Genomic DNA, 13,412 nt, shown 5'->3' on the forward strand with positions numbered 1-13,412 from the left:
TGATCAGCCAATCACAATCCACATGTCTTATTGGACTCAATCTGCAGAATTAGTGTGTGTGTGTGCTATAAGCTGATGTTTGTGTACTGACTAAAGGACTGTGTGTGTGTGTGTGTGTGTGTGTGTGTGTGTGCTATAAGCTGATGTTTGTGTACTGACTAAAGGACTGTGTGTGTGTGTGTGTGTTATAAGCTGATGTTTGTGTACTGACTAAAGGACTGTGTGTGTGTGTGTGTGTGTGTGTGTGTGTGTGTGTGTGTGTGTGTGTGTGTGCTATAAGCTGATGTTTGTGTACTGATTGAATGTGTATCTGTGTGTTTACAGTCTGGATCATGTAGGAGACATGAGGATTACCGCAGGACCACGCAAATGTAGGACTACACACACACACACACACACACATACGCTCCCTCTCTCTCTCACATACACACAACACACGCTCTCTCACACACACACACGCTCTCTCTCACATTCACACACACACGCGCTCTCACACACACACGCGCGCTCTCTCTCTCTCACACACACACACACACACACACACACACACACTTGCTCTCTCACACACATACTCTCTTTCTCACACACACATGCACACACGCTCTCTCTCTCTCTCTCACACACAAACACACACACGCTTTCTCTCACATTCACACACACACACGCTCTCTCATACACACACACACACATACACATGCTCTCTCTCTCTCTCATACAAACACACACACACTTTCTCACACACACATACACACACACACACACACACACGCTCTCTCTCTCTCACACACACACACACACACACGCTCTCTCTCTCTCACACACACACACACACACACAGAGCTGTGGTTATAAATGTGTGTGTTCTTGTGTTCAGATGTCTGTTTCCTCACACTGGATCCAAACACAGCAAACACTCAACTCAAACTGTCTAAGGAGAACAGAAAGGTGAAGCATGTGAGAGAGGACCTGAGGATAATGAGGAAGGATCGGCGCTATCCTTATCATCCAGACAGATTTGATCCTGTGTTTCAGGTGTTGTGCAGAGAGAGTGTGTGTGGACGCTGTTACTGGGAGATTGACTGGAGTGGAGATCATGGTGTGTTTATATCAGTGTCATATAAGAGCATCAGGAGGAAGAGAGGTGATGCGTGTGAGTTTGGATGTAATGCTCAGTCCTGGAGTTTGCTCTGCTTATCCTCCAGATTCACATTCAGACACAATAACACACACACTCATGTCCCAGTGAAGCCGCTCAGCAGGAGAATAGGAGTGTTTGTGGATCACAGTGCAGGAACTCTGATCTTCTACAACATCTATAAAGACACAATGAGCCTCATCCACTCAGTCCAGACCACATTCACTGAGCCGCTCTGCCCTGGGTTTGGGTTTTATTCTGGATCATCAGTGAAACTGAGCTGAAGACTGACAAGAGATTTACCCAGAAACCTCTGCAGGTGTGTGTGTGTGTGCAGTCTTCATTTAAAATGTAGTTTTTTATTATATTGCCACAGCAATTACTTTATTATTGCACAAAAAAGCTACATTTTTTTAAGTGTCTTTCAGAATCAGTTTTATTGCCAAGTGTGCTTCACATGCACAAGGAATTTGTTACAGAAGATTCCAGTGTGCATAAAGTAACAACACAAAATACATATGAGAAAGAAAAAAACAGATGATAAACATTAAACAGAGATGCAGTTAGTCCAGAAATCTAGGTGTTGAGTTGTATGTACAAATTTGTTATAAATATACAGGTTATACGGTGATGTGTACAAATGCAAATGTAGAAAGTATTGCATTGTATATTGTTATATGGTGCTGTGTACAAGTGCATATGAGAAAGTATTGCACATATTTACTGCACAGCAGAGTAATATTTAACTGTTCATGAGGTAGATGGCCTGAGGAAAGAAACTTTTTCTGTGTCTGGCTGTTTTTGTGCCTGGTGCTTTAAAGTGCCGACCAGACGGTAACAGTTCCAACAGGTAGTGTGCTGGGTGCGAGGTGTCCAGAGTGATTTTACAAGCCCTTTTACTCACTCTGGAAGAGTACAGTACTTGAAGTGTAGGAAAAGTAGTGCCAGTGATTCGTTCAGCAGTCCAGACTATTCGCTGTAGTCTACGGAGGTCACTTTTGGCAGCTGAGCCGAACCAGACGGTGATGGAAGTGCAGAGGATGGATTGGATGACAGCTGAGTAGAACTGTACGAGCAGCTCCTGTGGCAGATTTAACTTCCTCAGCTGATGAAGGAAGTACAGTCTCTGTTGGGCTTTCTTCACGATAGAGTCTATGTGAATGTCCCACTGCAGATCCTGAGAGATGGTGGTGCAGAGGAGGTGTATTCATCATTTCACGATGGTGATATGTATTAAGAACAGGTCATTCATGCATATAGCTTTATATTTTTTCTCTAATCTTGAGCACAAATAATAAAAGTCAATGTCAAATCCACTGCTGATATTAGAATGTGATGATGAACATGGAAATGTCTGAATCCTGTCTGAATCTCTGTCAAATCTTGAATCCACTGTAGAGAAATCCAGCAGATCAATGAATAAAGGAGAAATGAAGTGTGACGTTTGTTTCTGCTCTTCTGATCTTCTTCTTCTTCATGATTTGACTTGAACTGAACAATAAAAACACATTTATTCCAGTATTTATTGATCTGTTCATGTTAGTTGATGACAGTAAAGTTGTTCTCTTTTAGTTCTTGTTGACTCTCAGTGCATTAACTGATGTTCACAAGCACAACTGTGGATTAATAATGCTTCAGAAAATGTCTGATCACTCTCATTCATTAGGAGTCATTAACTAGGATTAATAAATGCTCTGCAAGATTCATTTACTGTTATGAATTATCATTAACGACACCTTAATGTATATAATGTCATATTATCCACAATTATTTACTCAAATGAAAACTTGACAGCATTCAAGGGGAACATGATCGGGTTTCGGTGGGGACCTGAAGCTGAAGAGGCATTCAAGATTCTTAAGAAGCGGTTCACTTCAGCACCTATCCTTCTTATCCCCAATGCTGATGAACCCTTCACTGTGGAGGCTGATGCCTCTGAGGTGGGCATTGGAGCAGTGCTAACGCAAAGGGGTGAAGATAAAAGGCTTCATCCATGTGCTTTTCTCTCTCACTGTCTAACCCCTACTGAGAGAAATTACCATGTGGGAGATAGGGAGTTGTTAGCCGTGAAACTGGCTCTCGGGGAATAGAGACACTGGCTCGAGGGGGCGAAACACCCATTCCAAGTTCTTACTGACCACAAGCGTGCGTCCGGACCAAAGAGTCTGGCTTTCCACCAGGAACATTCCCCTACGGGTTGACTCCAGGAAACTATCCCAGAAGTTTATTGGTCCATTCAAGATCGCCAGGAAAGTAAACCCAGTCACCTACAAATTATACTTGCCAAAATCTTTAAAGATAAACCCTACCTTCCATGTGTCTTTACTAAAACCAGTTTTGTCTTCTCCTTTCTTTGTGACAGGTAAACCTCCCCCTCCTCGTTTTGTTGGAGGCCAAGCAGTCTTTACAGTCCGCCGGATACTGGACACCCGTAAAGTACGCAAAACTCGACAGTATCTCGTGGACTGGGAAGGCTATGGCCCTGAGGAGCATTCCTGGGTCCTTGCCAAGGACATTTTAGATCCGAGACTCATTCGAGACTTTCACGCTCTTAAGATGAAATCACTCGGCAAGAACGTCAGGAGCCGTTCCTAGAAGGGGGGGCCCTGTCAGGGTTTTTGGTTAATTTTTCATGTAATGTTTTTTATTCGCCACTAGATGTAGCCATTTCAACTTTTCTTTTTCTGGTTACCTGTAATCACAGAGATCAGTTTTACATGTTCCTTGTTTAGTTGTTTGTATAAAAGTAACCCTTTTTTTCCTCTGTTCTTTGCTCGGTTATTGTTGACCCATGCCTGTCGCCTACAGTGAGTTCTTCCTTCTTGTTATTTAAGCTAGTTCTCTTGTAACTAATATTCCTTGGAGTTTTTTGGAATTTTTCTGTTCAGAAGTTTTTGCCTGTCTGACTTGATGTACCTTTTGAAACCTGAAGTTTCCTGTTTTTGTTAACTGTTTTTCATCTTCCATTTGAAGATTGTTTTTTGTTGCTAATAAAACTCCTCAAGGAATCTGATAGTGTCTCATTGCTGGGTTCTTCAACTACCAGTGGCTTAGTGGTAAGGAGTCCACACTCACACGGCAGGAACCTGGGTTTGATCCCTGAGCCTGACAGAATAACCGAGCCTAACATGAACCCAGAGACTCGAGGTTCCCAGGAGCTTCTAGCCACTGTGGCTCAGTATGAGTCCACAATTCAACGCCATGAGGATGCCTTTGCCCAACAAGAAACTTTAATGGTTCAACACTCTCAGTTACTTGCAGATCTTATGGCTTCTGTTTGTCAACTCTTTGACAAGGTCCATGTTGATTCAACCCCAGCTCCTGCTGCTGCTTCAATACCTCTGCCAGAGTCCCGAGTAATCTCCCCTATGATGGAACCTCGCCTACCACCACCACAACATTTCTCAGGTGACCCCAGTGCTTGTGATGGCTTTCTAACATTTTTAGCTAACTTTTTTGAACTGCAGCCTTCATCTTTCCCCTCAGACCGTGCTCGTACTGCATATGTCATCACCCTGTTATCTGGTAAGGCCCTCTCCTGGGCCACTGCGGTCTGGAAGGCGAAGGCACCCTTCTGTTCAAGTTACAAGGCGTTTGAACAAGAATTCAAACGGGTGTTCGATCACCCCATCAGTGGTCGGCAAGCCTCAAAAAGACTCCTAACGCTACGACAAGATACTGGCAGTGTGGCAGAATATGCCATAAAATTTAGAACAATGGCAGCTGGAAGTGGTTGGAACAATGAAGCCCTCATGGTCTGTTTTCAAAATGGGTTATCTGAGACAATCCAGGATGAACAGGCTACCCGGGAACCATCTCTGGATCTCGAGAACCTCATGGAGCAAGCCATCCGTTTGGACAATCGACTGAGGGAGAGATATTTTAACCACCCCAAGCCCTCCTTCGGGGTTCCCACTCCAGCACCTACCCCCACATCACAGGTATCTCAATTCAGTGCAAAACCTATGCAATTAGGCAGAACTCGGCTTTCCCCCACGGAGAGAGACCGCCGCATGAGGGAGCAGCTTTGTCTATACTGCGGTTTATCTGGCCATTTTCGTTTTACCTATTACTATTATTCATTTACGTTTTAATAGTGTATTATCTCCAAAATAAATTAAAACAATCAAAAGAAAAGAAAAAAGCAGCTCGGGGCATCAACAGAGCTATGAATGGAGCGCTCTTCCTCTGTCTCACACATATACACAGGCATCTAAACGCGCAAAAACACACTTAGTAAACTTGACAAAACCTCTTAAAAACCTTTACTGCCAGCTGTGTAAAGGTTATTATGCGTTATTGAAACATCAAAGATGCAGCAAAGAAAGATCATTTTATGCAACAGCCTTACATTTAAAAAAAAAAACATAAGAGCGATCATATGCAAAAAAAAAAAAAAAGACCCAGCCTATAATTTGTTCCAGATGTTTTCTTTCCCTTATTTATCGATCGGAAAACGGTGCCCGCCTCTCCTTTCACTCCGCCCCGAAGCCCCGGCTGGCCCTCCTTGGCCCAAGGTATTCGGCGGGCCGAAAAAGGCCGGCCGCTGGCCCCAAGAAAGCCCCGCTTTGGCCCGATTAGGCCCCGGAAGTGACAGTGGAAATGCCACTGGCCTTGGCTCGCCCTGGCTCGCTCGCTTTAGGCGCGATAGTGGAAACGCGGCTATTGCCCACACTATTTAAGCAACACACTCACTCATTCACATTGCCGAGTCTTGTTAACTGTAAAGTAACACTACAATGTGTTTCCTAGTCTTGTTTTCCTGTGTTTTGACCCAAGCCTTGTTAGCCCGCCTGCCTTCTGACCACTCGCCTGATCCTTTGACTACAATTCTGGACTTCCCTTGTATGTCTGTTTGCACCTGTATTGACCATTGCTTGCCTGACCACTGATTAAACCTGCACGTGGAACCTATCTCTGTTGTTTGTGTCACTTGTGTTCTATTTGATTTGATTATGCTTGCTATCTGTCATTGACGACATTATTTGACAGTTTTATTCACTAGTAACATCAGACATTTGTCATTATCAGATTATATTCCACAATAGGCTAACTGACACTGTAAACATTTATTTTCATGCACAACCCTGTTCGCTATGAAAGAAAAAATCATATCAAATGCTTGTCGTAATCATAACTCTAAAATGAGATATGATCATTTAAATGAAGTGCACACTTTCGGTTTCATTTTGACTTCTAAGTGCTCGTTCATACTTCGTGCGCGGCTCCCAAATGTTCACTTTGTGCCACAAACTGAATATTATGTACAACTGTACTACCTGCTACTTCAACATTTGCAAGTTCTGTTCACTAAAGTAGATGCGCGCGCGTCTATCATTATGTAGAGCGTGCTCTCACGGTCAGCAGCTCACGTTACATGTGATTTCCAGGCCGCGAATACATCATTATATGAAGACAAAAATGACATTTTCAGGTGAATTATACCTTATAAATACAGTATGTGACTCTTTCAACATCATTTGGAGGTGTCTATGTCACTGAGCAACGAATGTGAAACAATGAAAAAACTTGTGCGGCCGCCTTTTCTTCTCTCATTAACTTGAAAATTTGATTGACAGAATCATAGAAATGTTGGATTAAGATCGTCAAGGGGGTAGAATCGAGATCGCAATCTTTTTACCATTAATTGTGCGGCTCTAATCCCTAATCATAACTCCTGTACAGTAGTTCCACAAATTTCTGACACTCGATGACACTGGAATACCCTGTCAGAAAAGTCTAGTAGCTGTCAATGAGCTTTTTACAGTGTCTGCTATAATGTTAATGCTGTTGTGTGTTTACATTGATGAGTATGACCACTGTGTTAAATGCACAGTACTGTTACGATCCTATTGCCGCATTAGATCATTATGATAACATATACCTTCAGTGATTTCCTGAAGATAAATACCCAAAAATAACAACTGAAATAAGTACAGCAGTCGCGATCGTCTGATCTCATATGAAGCTAGAAATCGCGAGGACATATGATGACGTGTGCAGGTACTGTAGTGCTGTCCCAATTCTTAGGGGTAAAATTTGAAGCCCTTCAACTTAACCCTCAGTTGTAAGGGGTAGGGGTTCAAAAATAGAATTGGGATCGGGCCTTAATATTTAATCCACATAAATTTGTTAAAAGTGTTAAGTTAACTTAATTTGTGTTGTGACAACATGAAAGAATTGTGTGGAACCCTGCACAAATATGGTTGTTAGTTCATAATAAGTTGAAGCACATTGTCAGATTTTGCTGTATTTGGCTTAAGCGTTCTTTGGTGGCTCGCAAATGTATAGATGACTCTAATACATCAAATAAGTAAGCTGACCAAAGTTCTTACGGGCAGAAGACTTTATTGAAGAGAATTAATTGTGCAGTTCATCAGCAGTGATGTTAACTTGTCTGTCTTCAAGTAACTTAAACCAAAATACAGTCTGTGAGACTCTAATTTATAACAAAGGATGAAACCCCCCTGGAGATTACCCAACTGCTTTGGTTGGGTCACATCTCTTGAGTTCCTGTAGGTCAATTGGTTGCATATGAAACAAGCCAATACAATCGATCAACATACAGAATTATTGTGCCTTCTTGCAGCCCGATAGCAACTCTCACAACCTGGTACTGGGCTGTGACCCCTGATCTACACTACAAAACAGCTGGCAAAATCTTCAGCCCTCTTCAGTTGAGGTTAAATTTTCAGGTGTTCAAAGGGTTTTATTATCAGTAACTTAATATGTATTCAAGAGTTCACACTTGTTTGGCATGCTATCCCGGAAGAGACCTAAGCTCAAAAGATCCTCGAGCCCTAAGCTCCCTCCCGTTAGCAGGACGAGAGGGGAGTGTGAGCTCAGGTAGATCTTGATGAACTCCTCAGGCTTCTTTCTATTCTAATGACAGATATAGGGTCGGCTAAAGGGAGATATAAGGCTTACTAAGAGCTCGACTATGGTGCCAATTTAATGTCCAGTTTACTTAGGTTGTGTATTTTTGGACTGTGGGAGAAAACCAGGGAACCCAGGGGAAACCCACGCGAGCACAGGGAGAATGAGCAAACTCTAACATTCTTACTGTGAGGCAACAGTGCTAACCACTGGCTAATCATTGGCTGCCGTGTTGCTCAATCTAGAAAGGAGGGGGAGTAAGGGTGGGAGGGGGATTCTTCAAGACGAAGATAACTGAGTTAAGAGGACAATCATAAGCATGTGATCCTCTTGAAAGTAGTTTATAAATAAACTTCACTTGAATGAACAGCCAAACTACGTGAAAAAGCTGCCGTTTTGAATATACCTGTGTTTGTGTGGACAAGGCCTTAATGTTGAGGACTCTACTCCCCATTGTGAAGCTTTAGGTGAGCGCTGAGGCTTCTTTTACACTTAAAGCCCTTTCCACATTCACTGCATTTAAAACGATCCTTTCCTGAGTGAGTCTCCATGTGTTGCTTAATGGAGTCTTTGCGTGTGAGACTCTTTCCACACTGATCACATGTAAACAATATGGTTCCAGTATGACCATTCATGTGGTTCTTGAGGCTAGTTTTGGTTGTGAAACTCTTTCCACACTGAGCACATGTAAAGGGCTTCTCTCCAGTGTGAGTTCTCATGTGGTGTTTGAGTGTGCTTTTAAGTGCAAAACTTTTACCACACTCTGTGCATGTGTAAGGTTTCTCTCCAGTGTGAATCCTCATGTGGTGTTTGAGTGTGTTTTTATGTGGAAAACTTCTACCACACTCTGTGCATGTGTAAGGTTTCTCTCCAGTGTGAATCCTCATGTGGATGTAAAGGTCTTGTTTTTTACCTAAACTCTTTCCACACTGTTCGCAGGTGTAAGGTTTCTCCCTAGTGTGAGCTCTCATGTGAGCAATCAGGTTCGGCTTTTTACTGAAACTCTTTCCACACTGTTTACAGCTGAAAGACTTCTCTCCAGTATGAGTTCTCATGTGTTCTGCAAAGTGTCCAGCATGATAAAAGCTTTTTCCACACTGTTGACATGTGTATGGCCTCTCTCCAGTGTGAATTCTCATGTGGATTTTAAAGTTTTGTATTTGACTAAAACTCTTTCCACACTGTTCGCAGGTGTAAGGTTTCTCCCCTGTGTGAACCCTCATGTGAACATCAAGGTTTGGCTTTTGACAGAAACTCTTTCCACACTGTTTACAGCTGAAAGGCTTCTCCCCAGTGTGAATTCTCATGTGTGCTGCAAAGTGTCCAGCATGATAAAAGCTTTTTCCACACTTTTGGCATGTGAACTTCCTCTCTCCAGTGTGAGTTCTCATGTGCGCTGCCAGGTTTCTTGCATGACGGAAGCTTTTTCCACATTCTTGGCATGTGAACTTCCTCTCTCCAGTGTGAATTCTCATGTGGGCTTTAAAGCCTTGTATTTGACCAAAACTCTTTCCACACTGTTCGCAGGTGTAAGGTTGCTCCCTACTGTGAACTCTCATGTGAACATCAAGCTTTGACTTCTGACTGAAACTGTTTCTACACTGTTTACAGCTGAAATTACACCCAGATTTGGATTTCCGAGGTCTTCCGTGTGATGAAGTCTTTTTAGTCAGTGTGGGTTTTTCATCAGTCATTATTTCTTGGGGTTTCTCAAACTGCTGTTTCTCATCTACTTCATTCTGTCCATGAGTCTCTTCTTTCAGCACCATCAGATCTAAAAAAAAAAAAAAAAAGAGTTAACTTTAGTATGAAGGCTCAAAGCGATAAGCAAGAAATGGATGTTTCACCCACAAATGAAAATAACCTTACCATTTACTCTCCATTAAGGTAGTTTTAAACATTTCCTTTATTGTGGAACACAGTAAGCCAGTGTTTTTTTTTCTTTCTTTTTTTTAATATCTTATTTGTGTTCAACAGGATTAAGAAACTCATAAAGGTTTAAAACCACTCAAGGAAGAGTAAATGGTGAGGCTATTTTCATTTCTACATCAACTATTCCTTTAAATGGTTCCTACAATTACCCATTTTTTACAAGATGTAAAATAAGTCTATGGTGTTCCCAGAATGTGTCTGAGGTTTCAGCTCAAAATCAGATCATACACCTTGTAGAATATTTAATTTAGGGGTCAGAGGAAAACCAAGCTCTTTTTGTGCCTGTGGCTTTAAATGGAAATACATGTTTAGAGTTACTGAAGTTTGTCCTGCACGCTTGTGTGTTTTTTTTAGTTACATATTTGGTTTGGTGCGTTAATCTTATCGTTGCTATTATTCAAAAGAAGGTAATGATTCGCACTCAATTGCTTCGTACTGTTTTTATTTTTACTTTTTCTTACATTGTACGGGTGATAACGGACAAACAGACGTTTCGGCACGAAGCCTTCCTCAGTGTGTGGCATAATTCTCTAACTCCACCCTTTTATCCCATAGTCAATCACAATGTGCAATTAGTTAGACCTAAATAAAAATAAATAATAATGTTAAAATATTTTAGATATTTCTTAGCAAAAAATCTTAAATATTGTGTAAAAACAAGAGAGCTCGACTAGGATCCACACACTTTTTTCCAAAATAAACTTTCTTTAAAATAAAAAACAAATGAATAAAAGTTTTGAAAACTATAATAAACTAAATCTATGCACAACAATCTGTCCAGGTCGATGTCCTCAGCAGTAAATACATGGAGCACGTTTGAACAAATGAAGCACAAAAATAATTAAACTATTATGATAAATAGAGTTAAAATGATCTTTTTGAATGAAAAGTTTAAAGTTTTATTGAGATGGATTGTTGGTGATTGTGTGGGTTTTGGCCAGGTTGGGTAACAAAACATGAACAAAGGAAAATAAAGACTTGTTTAAAAAGATTTAAGACCTACAACACAGTATTTCCGTAAATTTAAGACTTCTTAAGGCCTCAAATTTTAGGTTTTTGAATTTAGGACATTTTAAGACCCTGCGGGTATTACATAGATCATATCTGTGAGAACTAGTAACAACTACTAAAAACAAGTTTAAACCCATAAAGAAATTGATGAAAAAGGGAATTGTGATCAACGTGTCATATGCAAATGGAAAGTACTAAGCCAACACTATCACTGTAATAGCAGATATCTTCTATGAGAATACTGTAGGTCAAATATCTTCAGCTCAGTTAAACTTTTTAATTTTTTGTTTTTATTTACTTTATATAGCGCCAGTGCCCAAGGACGCTTTACAAACAGTAAGAGAACAAGAAAAGCAATAAACTTAAGAAGGTAGAGAAAATGGGAGACTAATAATACATAAAATAATGACAAAAGACATGAAAACAAGTGATGAAAGAAACTCATTCCTGTCTTTTCATTGAGTGCTTATGTGCATTTAGGAGAACTAGGCAGCACACTCAGGGCTTCAAGATGGATTTTGAGAATGAAAACCAACCTGTTTGTTCCTGCAGATCTTCCTGTTTGACTGTGAATGTTTCTTCAATCTTCACATCTTCAGTCTCCTCTTTAATAAACACCATCTTTATAACAGTGTGGAGATCAGTCGCTTCAGCAGGAGTTTTTCTCTGTGTTTGGACACTTTATCCTGTTTAAAATTAACAAAACAATAAAAATGTCCTGTTTAAAATGAATAAAACAATTAACAAAAACAAAATAACTTCACTTCAGCACTTGCTTCAACAGTTTCTTTATATAAGAGTGATTAACAAAAATAAATCAGGTAAGTCTGAGCAAAAAACAATAGCCACAAAAGAGAAGATTAAGACCAGTACTTCATTTCTTATATATAGTGATGTTTACTTCGAATACAATTACATTATGCTATTTAATAAATTAAACCTTCATTAAAACACTTATTACACTCTTTACTGTTGCTTTATTCAAACTTTAACAAATGTTAATTATTTTGTTTGTTTTATTTATTTTAATGTCTGCTTACAGCAACGTTGTAGCACTCTTTTGCAGGAGACAAGAATTTACTCTTGTGGACAAATAAAGTTTATCCTATCTTATTCAAACAATAGACCTTACTGTGAGTAAAATAGTACTTCGTTGTATAAAGGGTTAAAATAATATTTTCAACAGCAGGTACATTTAGCATGAAAGGAACAACCTGAAATTTAAACCAGTCGGTTTACATCTGTGTAAAAGCTTTAAAACAAACCTTTCTCCAGTTGAATCATAGTACTGGAGTGGCGCAGCCTTATGATGTCACACCACCACGCCAAAATAAAAGTCTTTTTTAAAGCTTTTTCCCTCACTTACTCTTAGTCATGACTTATTGATACATTTCTCCCTTGTTTTCCACTTTTTACTTTATCTGCTTTCTGTTTTGTATTTGTAAGACCATCACTATTTATGTCAATTGAATAAATCTATTTACAACCACTAGATCTTTGCCTTCAGGTAGGTTGGTAAGTGGTTGCATTTTCTTTAAACGATTGCATTTCTTCATCCATAGCTTTAATCCACATTCACTTGCATTCACTGGTGTTACCACCTCTTTGTATGTTTGAATGGGAAAACATCAAATTCTCCAAAATTGCCAGCCAGGTTCCAACCTATATAATATGTTGTAGCTTATTTGGGCTACAGTCCATTTGTCAGGATAAAAACAATATTTATAACCAAATAAACAAAAAAGTTCCCATGAACAAAAAAGAAGCTTTTAAAAATGACTGAAGAACTTAAGACAGCGTTGAACATCATGTGACATCCACGCATGTTTAGATTTTACATTTTATAATGTTATCATTCAGATATTATTTGAGTGTAAATTCAGAATGTGCAACTCACCTTTTCAGTCTTCAATGAAGAAGTGGGATGAAAAAATGGCCTCAGTGGGTTTTTCTTTGTAGGTTGTTGTTGGTAATAATCCCAATGTAGGAATCTACAATAGTAGTTTGTCCTCCAAAGTTGTTCTCTTTACTTGGCGAAATAAGCCAATGAAGATTCTCTTAGGAACTCAGAATATAAAGATATCACCCTGCTGAGCTACTGGATCTGGAATGTGATTGGATAAGACTCAATTGGCCCCCTTTAATTCTGGTATAAAGACGCAAATGAGCAGTGAAGACTCAAGACACATACAGTGGGGGATGGGAAGTCCAGCAGCTTTACAAGTCATAGTTTTACATAGAAATAATGATGTATTGGGAAAATGAGTTGACTTTAGCCATCACTATTTGTTTTGTTGCTGTTGTTTTATAATACTATTGATTGAAGCGTTTTTATTTTGGCTGCTGCATTTTGTAGTTAATGTTGATACATTTATGTTGAGGTACTTTGATTTGAAACACATTTCAATTTATCTTTCCCAAGCCTGGTTAAAAGGTAATGCAAGAGTTGTGTGTTGTT

The 13,412-nt window shown here is 39.9% G+C and overlaps 2 protein-coding genes across 6 annotated transcripts in view; one reads left to right on the forward strand and one right to left on the reverse strand.

Moving 5' to 3' along the window:
• Window positions 1–2,574, forward strand: part of si:dkey-165e24.1 — a 56,445-nt gene extending 53,871 nt beyond the window's left edge. For all 4 annotated transcript variants that reach the window (XM_073947381.1, XM_073947384.1, XM_017355656.3 and 1 more), the window contains 2 exons: window positions 325–371; window positions 875–2,574. In XM_073947381.1, coding sequence (XP_073803482.1) covers window positions 325–371; window positions 875–1,419 — 592 coding nt within the window. In that variant the 3' untranslated portion in view covers window positions 1,420–2,574. The remainder of the gene's footprint in view (window positions 1–324; window positions 372–874) is intronic.
• A 4,892-nt stretch (window positions 2,575–7,466) lies between these two features.
• LOC100331054 (uncharacterized) lies at window positions 7,467–13,002 on the reverse strand. Of its 2 annotated transcripts, none has more exons than XM_068220171.2 (3): window positions 12,852–13,002; window positions 11,491–11,640; window positions 7,467–9,785 (listed from the first exon to the last, which is right to left on the reverse strand). In XM_068220171.2, the coding sequence occupies exons 2-3, from the start codon at window positions 11,573–11,575 to the stop codon at window positions 8,455–8,457; spliced, it is 1,416 nt and encodes a 471-aa protein (XP_068076272.2). In that variant the 5' UTR covers window positions 11,576–11,640; window positions 12,852–13,002; the 3' UTR covers window positions 7,467–8,454. The 2 variants fall into 2 exon arrangements, with proteins under 2 accessions (XP_068076272.2, XP_073803686.1); XM_073947585.1 differs by lacking the exon at window positions 12,852–13,002 and adding an exon at window positions 12,220–12,252.
• Window positions 13,003–13,412: the final 410 nt, after the last annotated feature.

Source organism: Danio rerio, chromosome 4, assembly GCF_049306965.1.
Source record: "Danio rerio strain Tuebingen ecotype United States chromosome 4, GRCz12tu, whole genome shotgun sequence".
Taxonomy (NCBI): domain Eukaryota; kingdom Metazoa; phylum Chordata; class Actinopteri; order Cypriniformes; family Danionidae; genus Danio; species Danio rerio.

Excerpts from the sequence above, each read along its gene's own strand:
- LOC100331054 (XM_068220171.2), bottom strand. The coding sequence starts at position 11,575 with ATGGTGTTTATTAAAGAGGAGACTGAAGATGTGAAGATTGAAGAAACA. Across the intron at positions 9,786-11,490 it reads AGATCTGCAGGAACAAACAG|ATCTGATGGTGCTGAAAGAA; the intron begins GTTGGTTTTCAT and ends TTTTTTTTTTAG.